Source organism: Ahaetulla prasina, chromosome 15 (assembly GCF_028640845.1).
Source record: "Ahaetulla prasina isolate Xishuangbanna chromosome 15, ASM2864084v1, whole genome shotgun sequence".
NCBI lineage: Eukaryota > Metazoa > Chordata > Lepidosauria > Squamata > Colubridae > Ahaetulla > Ahaetulla prasina.
Window position 1 is genome coordinate 1,275,602 of NC_080553.1, and position 14,432 is coordinate 1,290,033.

The 14,432-nt window shown below is 41.2% G+C and overlaps 2 protein-coding genes across 6 annotated transcripts in view; one reads left to right on the plus strand and one right to left on the minus strand.

Moving 5' to 3' along the window:
- GUCD1 (guanylyl cyclase domain containing 1) overlaps positions 1-14,432 on the plus strand; it is a 319,725-nt gene that overhangs the window by 105,930 nt on the left and 199,363 nt on the right. The gene's annotated exons all lie outside the window — the stretch shown is intronic.
- SPECC1L (sperm antigen with calponin homology and coiled-coil domains 1 like) overlaps positions 1-14,432 on the minus strand; it is an 88,010-nt gene that overhangs the window by 12,249 nt on the left and 61,329 nt on the right. For all 5 annotated transcript variants that reach the window (XM_058158258.1, XM_058158257.1, XM_058158255.1 and 2 more), the window contains 5 exons: positions 13,632-13,723; positions 11,948-12,038; positions 9,810-9,893; positions 9,032-9,188; positions 1,100-1,202 (listed from right to left, as the gene is read on the minus strand). In XM_058158258.1, the coding sequence (XP_058014241.1) occupies positions 1,100-1,202; positions 9,032-9,188; positions 9,810-9,893; positions 11,948-12,038; positions 13,632-13,723 (527 nt within the window). The remainder of the gene's footprint in view (positions 1-1,099; positions 1,203-9,031; positions 9,189-9,809; positions 9,894-11,947; positions 12,039-13,631; positions 13,724-14,432) is intronic.

Here is a 14,432-nt window from a genome sequence, read left to right on the forward strand (position 1 = left end):
ATGGCCACAACCCCAAGGAGCGGCCTTAAGTACCACTTGTTGTGTGGCACTGTAACTTTGAATGGTTGCTGAACAAACGGTGCTGTTGAGGACTACCTTTGTCTTGTGAATTGCCATGAATCTTCCAGACTGGCTGTGCAGAAATTAGTTAAATGAATTAGTTTAATGAATATCCTGAACAAACCCTTGAAGTCTTCCATCTGAATTACAAAATATATAAAACCAATCTGCTTGGCATACAGTACCTGGCATATTTAAAGCATTAATTCCAGAATTTAGAGAATCTGGGTAACATGCAAAAATAATGAGCACAAGGCTTACTGAAATCTAATTTGGGAATTTAAAATTAAATAAACATTCTCTTTCTTAAAAAAAAAATTAAACTTATCAAGGCAGAACAAGCTTAGACTGTTCAGGGCTAACTTTTCAGCCTAACTAAGTATATATGGAGTGTGAGTATAAAAAACAGACACACCAGATTCATCCCAAAAGTGTCGAAACAGAAGAGCAAGGCAGACAAGAGACAGCAGGGAGTGAGTCTGCTTAAAGCAGCCAAGGGAATCTCTGAGGCTCGATGCTCAGAAGCAGCAACCTCTCTTTACAGGTTCAGGTACAGGTGAACCGGGCACTCGGCTTCGGCATCTCCGGGTTTTTGATAGCACTGATTAAAATGAGCATCCTTAGTGGTTCGCAGGCTCTCTTTCTGAATAACCCAAAGGAGAGCAAAGGAGAGAACTGTGGTTCTTTTGAGCAGGGAATAAACTTCCACAGTCTAAGAGACCAGCAGAGATTATTCCAAGTCTCGGCTGCTTTTTAGTTTTTTCCTACCAAGAGGTTCCATTCTGCGCTCTTTCTCTTCAGAGACGTGAGAGGAAAAAACAGCCACTTCAACCTCCTGGAACAGGAGTGTCAGCCACTCTGTCAGAAAAGATATTTACCTTGTGCAAAGTAACCAGAGTAGCTATTAATAACTGTTCAGCTGGGACGCACAGGATCTGTTCCTGCAGGCACAGGACATACCGGCCCCCACGGTGGAGGTGGCACAGCCTCACTGCCCTCCACCTGGCTCTCCCCGCACCTGTGCTCCAGCCACGCTTACCTCATAGCCCTCTGTCTTCTTCTGGCACCACTTCAACAGAGCGTTTCTCTTGGAGCCGCCATACTCCCTCGCCAGGGCAGACAGAGGGTCTTTCCTCTCCTCTCTAGAAAAGAAGGAACAGTTTTTGCTCAATGAAAGTCCCCCAAACATTGAGACACGCCACCTGCGCGCTGTGCCATGCCTGGGCCGACAGCCCCTTCCCCCACCCAGGAGCATCCTTGCTTAAGAGGTTGCAGCCAGGCTGGGTGGGTTGCTCAGCACACCGGGGCAAATCTGAGGAAATGGGGGCAGAACGGGCATTTTTTTTTTATAATCATGGAATCAGTTAGAAGCATTTGATACATATACATGAAATGGAAACATAAAGTATTTCTAAACTTTAATTCAAGTTTGGAGAATCAACTGATAACATCGCCCTGCAACTCCTGGCTGGTTCAGAATGTCACCTTGACCGATTGGGGCGTTAATTACTGGAACACTTTCCACCGAGGCAACGCAAGTGGGTGGAAAAGAATAGCCCACCTCCTGAAATTGCCTGCAATAATCTTAAAACACTGAGAGATCCTCTCACACATGGAGGGGCATCCCTGTTCTCTGGCCAAGAAGCCGAGGCGAGGCAGGAACCAGGCACAGACCGACGGGCTGTAATTCTTTTGGGAGGGGCAGCAGCCCTGGAACATTAATGGCCTCCTAAGAGCCTTACCCGGATGCACTGAGCTTCAAGTCCCAGGAGGCCTTGCATGCGCTGACAAGGTGGGGGAGGGGATAAAGTTTGAGACAGAAATCCCACATTTCATAGGGCTTGTTTTTCTCAAATAACTGAGGCCTTTTCCTTTAAGAAAAAAGAAAGGAATGCATAACAGCTGCTTTCAGGACCAGAAACGTTCAGACATCTGGCAGTGCCGTGGCCAAATCCAGGAGGGCCTGGATTCTCCTGTGCCAATTGCCTGGAAATGAACAGGAGAAGCAGGTCGCTGTTTATTGCCAAAATCCATTCATTTCACACTTGGAAAGGTAAACTCCTCCGATCGAGTCTTCATGATTCGTGCTGTTTTCTTTTAAAGTTAATATAATTTATGTAAGGCATTTATATGCCACACAACTTGAACGTTGTGGCTCTAGGTAGTTTACAATAAACCAAAAGACAAGAAAACAAAATAAACAATGAAATGAAAATCTAATGAAAATTCTAGAGAAAACCCACAATAAGTCAGTGTTTCTTGGCCGCTTGAAGATATGTGGACTTCAGTTCCCAGAATTCCCCCTAGGACTTGAGGTCCACACACCTTCGAACAGCCACGGTTAGGAAACCTGCAACAGGCCAGATGGGACTCCAGACTTGGAAGTCATCTGGGTTAGGGCCAGCCATGTATCAGGAGGGTGGGGGGGCTAACCAAAAGGCACACATCTCAGGTCCCATCAGATGGTTCCAATTTCAAGGAAGAGGCTCAGAGTGTGGCCGTCGGTTGGCGACAGTGTGTGGGATGAGCCAACATCACACCATACAACATGGCAGTTGTTTTGTTGCCTTTTCCAGGGTACTTTCCAATTCTTAATCCAGCCTTCAGCCTTGACATTCCCCGCCACGGACCAACCATATTATGCTTCCTGGGATCGGCCAAGGATACTGCACTTCCTGCAGCTCTAGTTGGAGACAGGTTAGTCTTCAGGGAACTGCTTTCTATCGCCCAATTTCGGAAGTGGCAGAGAACTGCAAGAAGCCTGTTACAGGCTCTTTGCAAAACTGCACTTTTTTTGTATTTCACCAGGGATGAGCAAAATTTTGTGTGGCCCTTTTCAGCAAGCCACAAATCTTGGGCACTGGCATGGACCCAGAACAGAAGCGTTCAGGCTGAAGGACAAGGAGGCAGGTGGCATGCAGCGGCTGTGGGGAGACAGGAAAAGGTGGCACAGAAGAGACTGAGGAGGGACAAGGAAAATGCCAACACCCTTGGATGAGGTCTATGACAACTGGCCACAGCCAACTCACCGTGAGACAATTCGCCACCGCAGGACAAGAGTTACACTAATATCAAAGAAATGGATGCAAAAGGGGGCACAGAATGAAATGTGAATGACAAAGATTAAAATAATTTTTATTTATTTTAAATAATTAAATAGAATTGTTAAATTGTCCCACAGCTAGTTGGCCATGGTGAATAGACCATGGCAAGTTGGCTGCAATGAATTGGCTGCGGCAGGTTGTACCATTCTGCCTTGAATGCCTGCAGCTCACCCATTCTCCCTGGTACGGTGCCTTCCTTCGTCTCCCTGACTTGCCAGCATCACCCGTGCATTCCCACAGAGCCAACTGAATGCGCTGGGCTTGAATCCATACGTGTGACGGTGCATAGTGGGAGGAAGGGAAGGGAAGATCCCAGAAACATGGAAAGACAGGATAGCCCAGAGGCCATGCAGAGGCGAGAACGTGCTTCAGCACTGTCCTGCTTGCTGATAAAATTCCTCTAGGATTTTTTTAGCCCAAACCAGTCAAATATTCCAGGTTTTAGTGTGACTGAACTGCAGCCTACCTGGGCTGAACCTCTGAACCACAGTGCATTTCCTCTGAATGCTATAGAAGTGCAGTTTCCATTTGATGCACACCTTCTATAGAGGTGTGCAAAATCCAGGATCGCCATATTGGTGGGAGGGACGGCGCATACATTTAATAAATAGATAAAACTCCACCTGCAACTGAAAGCAGAAGAATCAAAGACCACGGCTGCCTCTCTGCTGTTTCATATGGACTACCTTTCTCCATGTATAACAGTAACCACAAACTAACTGCTGATCCACAAAGAATGCAGTCCTTCCAATAGGGGTCTCTGAGGATCACATGTAGGAACTGTGAACACCCCTCAAAACCAAGTTTTGCAAATTTTCATATCTCACCTGACAAATCAGAAGTCTAAATAATGATTTCTGTAGATCCTCTTATTTTCAAAATGTGCTGGCTAACCTGACTTCCAGGGCCGACTAGTTTCTTGCCATTTTCAGAAAGGAAATGCATGGAAAATATAGTGCAAGTCTTTAAGTAGGGGTAAAATTGTTTCAATGTAATGTTTCAGCATCAAGAAAAGCATTATATTCTCCCCACCAAAAGGAAAAACGTACAAACACCATTCTCCTCTGTTTTTTTTCACAATTCTGCAATTCTCTCAGGATCAACATCCTTCTCTTGCCATATCGTTTTTTCCCTACTTTGAAGCAGATACTATCTATTTAGCAGTCGTGATTTAAGAAATGGCAGGTGTGCTTTATGGGGCATGGGGTTTCCTCACTCCCACCTCCCCAGCCCAGTTCAAAGGCATTTTTCATTCTCATTCTGCAACCATTTTCAATCGTATTTAATCCTAAAGATCTTCAATGTCTCTGCAAGGGTTCCCTAGAATTACCACTGCTTGGCCAAGCTTCCTCGTCTATGCGTCTGGCTGACAGAGTTTTAACTAGAAACCTATGGATGTAAGAACATAAACTACCTGTTAAAGAGTATTTTAATACTAAAAAAGTCTAAACCAAATCTTTCTTTAAAAAGAAAACAAAAATCTAACCACCCGTAACACTGCAAAAGAACAGTACAGCTTGTTTCTGAATTCCAGAAAGGAACACATTTTATGTCAAGTTCTTTGTTTTGAAAATAATGTTTCAGGAAACAAATAAAATGAACTGTGTGGACACAATGAGAAGTGGTTTACAACAAATATTAATCTTATAAATGAGTCTGTCTGTTAGGTCAGCTGCATTCCAAGCCCAAACCAGTTTAACTGTTTTTTATGCTGGCATTAGAGACTTTGACTAGCGTATTGTTTAGGCATACTTCGTTCATTTCTAAGGATAACCTTATTTTAATACTTACATATCTAATAAATTATTTAACATCCACACTAATATATTAAATAAACATACAGAAATAGCTTAATAACCTATCCTTCATCAGATGGCACTATGAATTTACATTCGGCTAACTCAAAATAAAATATCTATTCTTTACAGTGCAATTGTCAACCTCGAGTGCTTTACTACAAGCTGGACACAGCTGATTTGAATCAAAGTAACATCAGTACAAGTTGAAGGGTATGATATTATGCAGTTATATTTTATATTTTGATACTGTTAGCTACCTACAGCCTTGGGGAATGGGTAACTTACAAAATAAACAAATATTATTATTTTTTTTTGAATTTATATCCCGCCCTTCTCCGAAGACTCAGGGCGGCTTACATTGTGTAAGGCAATAGTCTCATCCTATTTGTATATTTATATACAAAGTCAACTTATTGCCCTCCCCCAACAATCTGGGTCCTCATTTTACCTACCTTATAAAAGATGGAAGGCTGAGTCAACCTTGGGCCTGGTGGGACTCGAGCCTGCAGTAATTGTAACTGTAGGCAGCTGTGTGTTAATAACAGGCTGCATTAGCCTGGTGAGCCACTTCCCAGCCTAAAATTTAAGCATTTTAGCAGCCCATACCACTATTTAGCAGACAAACCACCATTTGGTAGCATCTACCAAAAAACAGATGCCAGTTTTAGCTACATTAAAAGAAGCATTCTTTTATTCAAATCAAGCTACCTCATCCTATGTTAGCATCATATTCTAGAAAGCTCTTTTTTCACTAGCCAAGACATAGTTGGAATAACCCACCCAACATATGTCATTCAACTTGAAAAAGAAAGGGAATTTGGCTGGGAACCTGTGAATGCCGAGAGACACAAATGTGATAAACAAGCAAGCTGGAAGGAGAAACAATAGGAGAAGCACCAGGGGAAAGTGGATATTCCGGAGAGCAGAAGATTCAGGATGGTAAATGGCCTGGGAAACAAGAAGTGCTGACAGAGTTTTGGGTGCCTCAGGAAACCAAACTAGAACCAGAGAGATGTAGGAGAAGGAGTGGCAGAACCTGGGGGCAGAGGTAAAAGAGGCATCAGCCTAAAATCCCTACATAGCCATAAGCAGACTAAGTCCAATCCCGCCTTAGATTCCATGGATCCAAGCAAGTACTGACTCATTAATTGAGAATATTCCTGTGTACCAACATGATTAGCAATAAATCAGTTTAATTGAACCTTCACTAATCTTTCCTGCTTGACATGGCAGAATAATGTAGAGAAGCAACTCAACAGGGACTCAACTCAAGAAATGGCTGGCGGCTGTTAAGTGCAAGTATGGAGAGTTGCTTAACAGTGAACGTCTTCCTCAGGGGCTCCTGCTGCTGCTGCACTTCATTGGAAGACTGCTCTCACGGCACCTAGCAAAGCAAAGGGGGTGGGGGTGGGGGGTTGTTGGACTACGCGAGGTGCAAAATTCCTCCCAAAAAGTGTAACAAGGGAGTTACATATGACTTTTTTCTTGTCTTTATATAGACAAGAGAAAATTGAGATAGATAAAATAAACAACTATCTAAAAGAAGGAAGTATGCCTATACTGGAGGAAGAAAAGAGAACACGATTAAATAGGGGAAGAACGTCTATGGAATTAAAAGAAGCGATTCAAAGACAAAAGGACAATAAGACTCCGGGACCAGACGGTCTGCCAGAGGAATTTTATAAAAATATGGGTGAATTAATAGAACCAATACTTTTAGAATTGTATAATGAGGTTTTGTTGGAAGCAAAAATGCCTGTTTCGTGGAGGGAACCATACATCAAGGTTATTATGAAAGAAGGTACCGATACAAATCAAATCCAAAATTATAGGCCAATCTCTCTTTTGAATGCCGATTATAAAATTTTCATGACTATAATAGCAGGCAGGATGAAAAAAATATTAAATGAGATTATTCACCAAAATGGTTTTCTCCCATTGGGACAGATCAGAAATAATACAAGAACGGTATTGTATATATTAGAATATTATGAAGCCCATCCAGAGAAATGTAGCATTCGTTTTTCTGGATGCTCAGAAAGCATTCAATAATTTAAACTGGCAATACATGACTCAACAAATCAGAGAAATGAAATTAAGAGACAAATTTGAACAAATGATTGAAGCAGTATATTCTTCCCAAAAAGCAAGTATTATAATCAATGGCAATATTACAAGACCATTTGAAATAATGAAAGGAGTCCGTCAGGGATGCCCACTGTCATCTCTGCTCTTCATTTTAACATCAAAGTCATTATTAACAAAAATTAGAGCAAACTCAGAGATTAAAGGAACCAAAATTAGAAAGGAAGAGTACAAAATACAGCCATTTGGGGACGACCTGGTATTTTTTATTGAGGATCCAAGGGAGAAAGGACCTATCTTAATATGAGAAATACAGAGAAGTATCGGGACTCAAAATTAATAAAAGCAAAAACAAAAACGATAGTTAAAAATGGAGCATTAAAACAGAAAAGAGAACTAGAGGAAGAATTGGAACTATGGAGTACGAAAAAAATTAAAATACTTAAGAATTTGGCTGACAGCGAGGTGTTCCTCGATTAAAGAAGATAACTATGTGAAATTAATACAACAAATAAAATTGGATTTGGAAAGATGGGGGGCACTAGAATTATCTATTAGGCACTAGAATTATCTAGGTCAAATTGCAACCATCAAGATGAACATTTTGCCGAAACTACTCTATCTTTTTCAAACTATACCTATAAAACTGAACAAGAATTTTTTAATGGATTTGAATAGAATTACAACAAAGTTTATATAGGCAGATAAGAAAGTAAGAATAAAACTAACAGATCTCCGATAGTAGAACGAGAGGTGGCTTCGGGCTTCCAGATTGGTTTAGTTTAGTTTAGTTTATTTAGATTTTTATACCGCCCTTCTCCCGAAGGACTCAGGGCGGTTCACAGCCAAAATAAAACAGTGCAAATATACATAATAAAAACAATTATAAAAATCTTATTAAATATCAGGCCCGATTAAAACTATTAAAAACATAAAAACCCCAAATAATTAAATCGGAATATTAAAACTGCTAAAAATTTCTAAAAATTTCTATGCCAGACCTGCGCGAATAAATAGTGACTTTACTATAAAGCGGCAACTTTAGTATGGATCAGGGAGTGGATTAATTTGAGAAACAGAAGACTACTTACACTGGAAGGATATGACTTACAAAAAGGATGGCATGCCTTCTTAAGGGACAAGAATAAATCTCATTTGTATTTTTTTAGACATAAAGTAAGGGAAGCTCTGATGCAAATATGGCAAGAGACCAAGAGAAAACATTATATGAAAATCCCCAGTTGGTTATCGACAATGGAAGTGATGATTCATCCTAACACTCTGGATAGAGGTAAAATGGTCAAGTGTAATGAAATTCTAGACAGCTAAATTCTAGGAACCTAAAATATAGGCAGGAATTGGAAGAACAGTAGAGAGTAGAACAGTTGAGGGGAGGGAGTGGAATCAGCTGTGGCGTGCGATTGTCGGAACCTCTTTTTCTACTGTTTTAAAGCATTTTTAACTACCGGTTCCAGAGAACTGGTAGCAAAAAATGCTTAAAAAGTAAAAAAAAAGATCTGAAGATCAGCTGAGCGATGCACGATCATTGGAGGGTTTTTTTGTTTACTTTTTAAGCATTTTTTTTACTACCGGTTACCGGTAGTTAAAAATGCTTTAAAAAGCAAAAAAAAAAAAAGTTCCAACAATTGCACGTTGTTCAGTTGAACTTCGGAACTTTTTTTTTTTTACCTTTTTTACTACCGGTTTGGCGAACCAGTAGCATTTTTTACTACCGGTTCGGGTGAACTGGCCCGAACCGGTAGCATTTCACCCCTGAGCCAAGGAGATGCTTCAAAGGCACGCAAGCAAAGGCCAGTGAATATTCTGACCGTGGCCAGCAGACAAGCTCCCAAGCGGCAAGGCAGGTGCCAGTCAGTCCTTACTGGCATGCTCAGAGTTAGGAAGCCCAACTGGGGGTCCCAGTGACGAACCTCACTAGCTCTGCTGGTCAGGGCCTGAATGGAAAGGAGCAATGAGCTGTACCTTATTCGACTCCGTGTTGTAGGAGTGACCGATGCTGTTGGTGAAGATGAGAGCGACAGCTGTGGCGAAGCGGTCCCAATTGCTACGAGGGAGGCTGGAGATGTTCCGTCGGGAGCGGTCATCTCCCGTTTGATTTCTTCACTGCTTCGGCGAGACACTTGGATGGAAAATTGGAAAGCCTGGTGTTCAGTTTCATACTGGATCCTACATTTGCAATCCGAGCATTTTAGTACTGTTAACAAGCCCTCCCTGGTCACAATAGATGCTGTCACCACTGAGTTCGGTCAAAGGAGCAAGATCTAGGCTTGTTGATGAAGTTCAAAGAACATACTCTAAGTCTAAGGGCTTGTTGTTATTCAGAAAAAAACCATTTTTATTTCATTGCATTTACTCTACTGATCTAGATCTTAAGTTCTAGTTCTATTCCACACACAACATCTCAAAATGTGTTTGGCAAGGAACAAATCTCTTGTGTCTGCTTTAAACTATCTACATTTCTTCCGTCCGGTTGCAAACAGAGAAATATCACATAACCATTTTCCTTACATATCACCCGTTAACTGGGCTCACTGGAATTAGACTAAAGCTAAGGTTGAGATTCACCCATTTCTATGCATTATTTCACAAACCACCGGTATTATAATGAAGTGGCCCTTCATACCAACATATCCAGTCCTATTTGTATACTCTGACAAATGTACATTTTCTAAGGGTGTTCACAGCATAATATATGAAGAATTGCATGCCTCCATAGTACCCATCATTACCCCATTATTACCAGAGAGCGATTTAGCACTTTCCATAGCAGGAACTCTTGGCAGAGAAGCTGGTCTGCTGGTAGAAGAAGTTCTCAGCAAATGATCTGCACAGAAAGGGAATGAGGAAACGTCACCTCAACCTCAGCACAATTCTGGCCTGATTCTGCCTACAGGGAGAGGTAGCAGACTGGATGGCCAATACAATAAAGACCGAGTACTTGTGTGTATATGTGTATGTGCACATATGTGCAAGCTGGCTTACTGCTCCATATGTGGTGGGTCCCAAACATGAGACTTACACAAAATTTTCATCTATCCTTTAAAGTGCAGAGGAGAATCATGATGCCTTCAGCTATGAAGAAGTGGTCACTTGGGCTGCAAGACAGAATTTTTCTGGTGCTGCAACTCAGCTGGGAAATTACTCTGCAAGCAAAAATTGGCTTTTCTTTTCTCCCAAGATACTTTCTTCCATGGGCTGAATATACTTTTCTTCTATTGAGAACCTGATTATGTCTTAAATTGTTAGCATGCATACTGTAGCTTCTTTTCTTTTATCACTCCTTCCACTTATGACTGTATGACTATAACTTTGTTGCTTGTATCCTTATGATTTATATTGATATTGTTTCCTGATTGCTTATTTGTACCTATGACTATAATTAAGTGTTGTACCTTATGATTCTTGATGAACGTATCTTTTCTTTTATGTACACTGAGAGGATATGAACCAAGTCAAATTCCTTGTGTGTCCAATCACATTTGGCCAATACAAAATTCTATTCTATTCTATTCTACTCTATCACCCTGGTTTCATTGCATTGTATTTGTTTTAATTTTGGAATGCTTTTGTTCCAAATCCCACTGAAAATCATTTTTCAATTAAAAGAATGGGATAAAAGTGGTTAGGTTGATGCTGTATAAAACCAGATATATAGTATTTTCTGATCTGGGGCAGAAGGAAATGCTGCCAATGCAAGGATTTGGCAGGCAGGGCCCTTTCCCATTTCTGTATACAATACACTAATTTGGATTACAATTTACTTTCCCATGTATATTAAATAATGCCAATGGCATGCAAAAAAACAACTAAAAAAGACTAGAACAAAGTATTATTTTAAGCTGTGGAAGAATTTCTATTGTTGATGCTTTGCTGTTATTTTTCCAAGTTCAAAAGGAAGCCTATTCCTTGTTCACATGAAAACTATTCTTGTGAAAGTCTATTTTAAAAAGCCCAGCCATAAATCAAAGAGTTACACCCAGATCTGAGAACCATTCATTCTTACCGGAAGGGGCCTTTGAAAGGAAAAGTTGGTAAGTAAACCTACCAAGTACCAGAAAAATATTTGGAAATGGAGAAATAAACATTCTAGTTCACTATTGTCTCATTTTTTTTTTTTATTCAAGAAATACTGTCCCAGTAGAAGCAAAAGTGAATAAGGAAAGTAGGTGTATCCGAGATCTGGGCAGATGTGGTATGGAGAACTCTTTATAAAAAGGAAAATTTGAATTTGGATTTTTCCCTCATTAAACACACGAGTCGGGGCCCTTCTGAATAATCTTTCAAAAGCAGCTTGTTCATATGTGCAGAGAGAAGATGGTTTCTAAAATGCTCCACTGGTGAAACACAAAACATGTTTTTTACAACTTTTGAGATCTCATCCCATCCACTTTCAAAGTAGAATGTCTTCATCAATATGAGATGTCCTAAAAGGAAACGCTCAGCATAGGGCAGAAGGGATATGCCCGGTGTGATTATTTTCCAGAAGTGATAAAATGCACAAAGCCACACAAGTTTTTCTAAACAGGCAACTTTAGCAACACTCCAGGTACTGACACGTTTTTGCAAAATTGGCTGAGGGAACCTTTTGACCACTGGAGCAGTGACGTGTCTGGCCTTTGGGCTCAGCCATCATCGGAAGATGCTTCCACTCTCATGTTCTGGAAGGGTCCAGCAGAGATAGGCAACAAGCCACAATTCAGCCGAGGCAGGTCTTAGAAAGATATTGCAGGCTGCCATTGACTCCACCTTGGGGTAAAAATGTGGAGCTGATCTGCCTTCTGCTCAATCCCAACCAGTGCATGTTTCTGAATTACGGAAGATTCTGGAGGTTTCTAAAAATGTTTTCTGGTGATGTTCATAGCAAAAGACGCTTCATACCTTGAACTGGAATTTCCGCATAGCTGGACCTTTTGTCTGATAAAGTTGCAAGCGGTTTAGGAGCAGATATTGGTCCACTGATGGAGTGTCTCTAAAGGGGGGGGAAATTATTTTTCAGAAAAGGAACCAGCTTGCTAAATCTCAACAGTTGTCATTCACCACTTAAATATTATGCCCCTATCTGAATTTTATACACATCTCCAAGAGATGTACCACTATCCCCAGTAGGTCATTATGATTCAGCTGAGCAAGTAACGGCAGAAGATCAGGCTCAAAACTAGCCAAGCCATCAGCTTATGCTGGACTCTCAGTCGTGGGTCTATCACTAGGGAAGATAAATGACTTGTTCCAAAGATTGTGGTTGTCAGGCTTGGCTGGAGATCTTGTTTCAAGATTCCCTAGAGGGTAATTGAGTATTTTAATTACATTGTAATTAATCATCACATTCACAGTGGTGAAGACTGAATTGATACCTTAAGGACCTTTGGCAGGAATCTGTTAGGCAAACCAGATGTAGGCTACCCTAGGGGTCACAAAGCCTGGTTTAGCCATTATTTATTTAAATTTACTGGCTGCCCAAGCCCAGTAGACTCTGGGTGATGTAAAATATATAAAAGCAGCTAAAAACATTAAATAAAGCCAACAGTCCAGATTAACATAGTCTAATAAACAGCAAAATGTAGAAAACCAAACAGGCCATTAAGCAAATAACAAGCATCAAGGGACCCAAAGGCAGGTTTCCAAAGCTTTCTGGAACCCCAGGAGAAAAAGTCATGATCTTTGGGGGGATCCTGCTCCAGAGAGAGGGGCCCTAATAGAGAAGGCATCCTGCCTAGGTCCCACAAGATGCCAACTTTTAATGGAGGACACCCACTCAGTTAGGTGGGTAGGCGGAAGCAATTGGGGACAAGCCAATCTCTCAAGTATTATGCAGATAGTCCTTGCTTAACGACAGCCCTATTTATGACGGTTCAAAGTTACAATACTGCTGAAAAAGTAACTTTGTCAGCAATCTTCACATTTACAACTGTTGCCATATCTCACACTCACAAGATCTGTACAGTTGGCCGTGTAGAGGCAATGGAGCAGCTGGCAATAAAATCATGCTTATATGATGTCTTGTTTAATGGCTTTGTTGCTAAGCAATCAACTTGCCACCTCAATTTTGGTCGTTAAAGAAGGACTTCCTGTATTACTGGTATTCCTGACTAGGGGTGCTTGCAAAAACAGGAACAAATAACAAGCTAGCGGGTTCACCCCCATTTCTAATTCTCAGACAATCCAATGCTGAAAGGGCTCCCCGATTTGTGATCTCAGGCATTGCAGTTCTGATTGTTCCAGTTAATCATGGTTTGTAAGGAGTTTTAAACTAGCATTTCTTACTTCGGGTCTCACCGTTTCCCTAACTGTGGCTCAATAAAGAAGGCCGTCCCCTTTGCAGCCTAAGAAATAGGTGGACCATTTCCTCTACAAGACCTTGAGACATGTGAAGCCACATAGCCAGTCATGGCTTCTCCAAAGAGGCAGCAGGAGGTAGACAACTTACGTTGTTTGGGAACTATTATGGGAAGCCAATGACAAATAATTCTCTTTCCTGAAAAACATTGTCGGTTTGTTTTTTGGTGTAAGGCTATCACTGTTGCCAATCTGCACCTGGCCTGATCAAACCCATAAATGCACTGACCTGCATTGGGGAGACGGCAGCTGCTGGAGGGGTTTTCAAAGGACTTGGGCTGAGTGGAGTTCGGGGGATTGTAGCTCCAGCAGGACTAGGAACTATGGAAGAAGAAGAAAGCGGCTCCAGATTTATATCTAATGGCATAAATAACCTCTCCACCTTTTCTCATATCAAGTAAACAGAAACAAGCATGGCTGGCAAGGAAGTTCAGCTCTCCCTGGATATTTCTGTGTCCCCCCCATGCAACCTGGGTACTTTCACTGCTTTCTTAGAGTAAGAACTAGACTGAAATGGGGCAAGGAAAATTCCCCCGAATTTGCATTTCAGGGGATGTTCAAGAGGGCCCAATCTACCATCTACAGAGCCACAGGTGCTGCCCCGTAAGCCCCCTGTCCCCCCAGCATGGACTCCTCTTACAGCACTGGAGTTTTTAAATTTTCTTCTCTCTGCCTAAGTCGGATACATTTCAACCAGCTCCTTCACAATCAGAACGTTAAACAGTGAGTAAAATGTAAAACCATTTACTTTAAGGGTGGATTGTTTAATTTTTGGTACTGCTTTTACTCCTAGGATACAAACTGAAATAAAAATAATAAGGACAAACTAAGAATTTAATTGGTGCACAGAATGGAAAAATTAGAAGATACTAAGATGAATAAGAGAGACCCCTGACGGGGTCTGTGATACTTAGATCTAAAGAGACTAAACTGGTATTACACGCGCGGATCCAATCCGTATGGCCTTTTGCAATTGACCTATGGAATTATTGTCAATGCACAGATTTTCTAAATGCCATTCCTAGCTTTT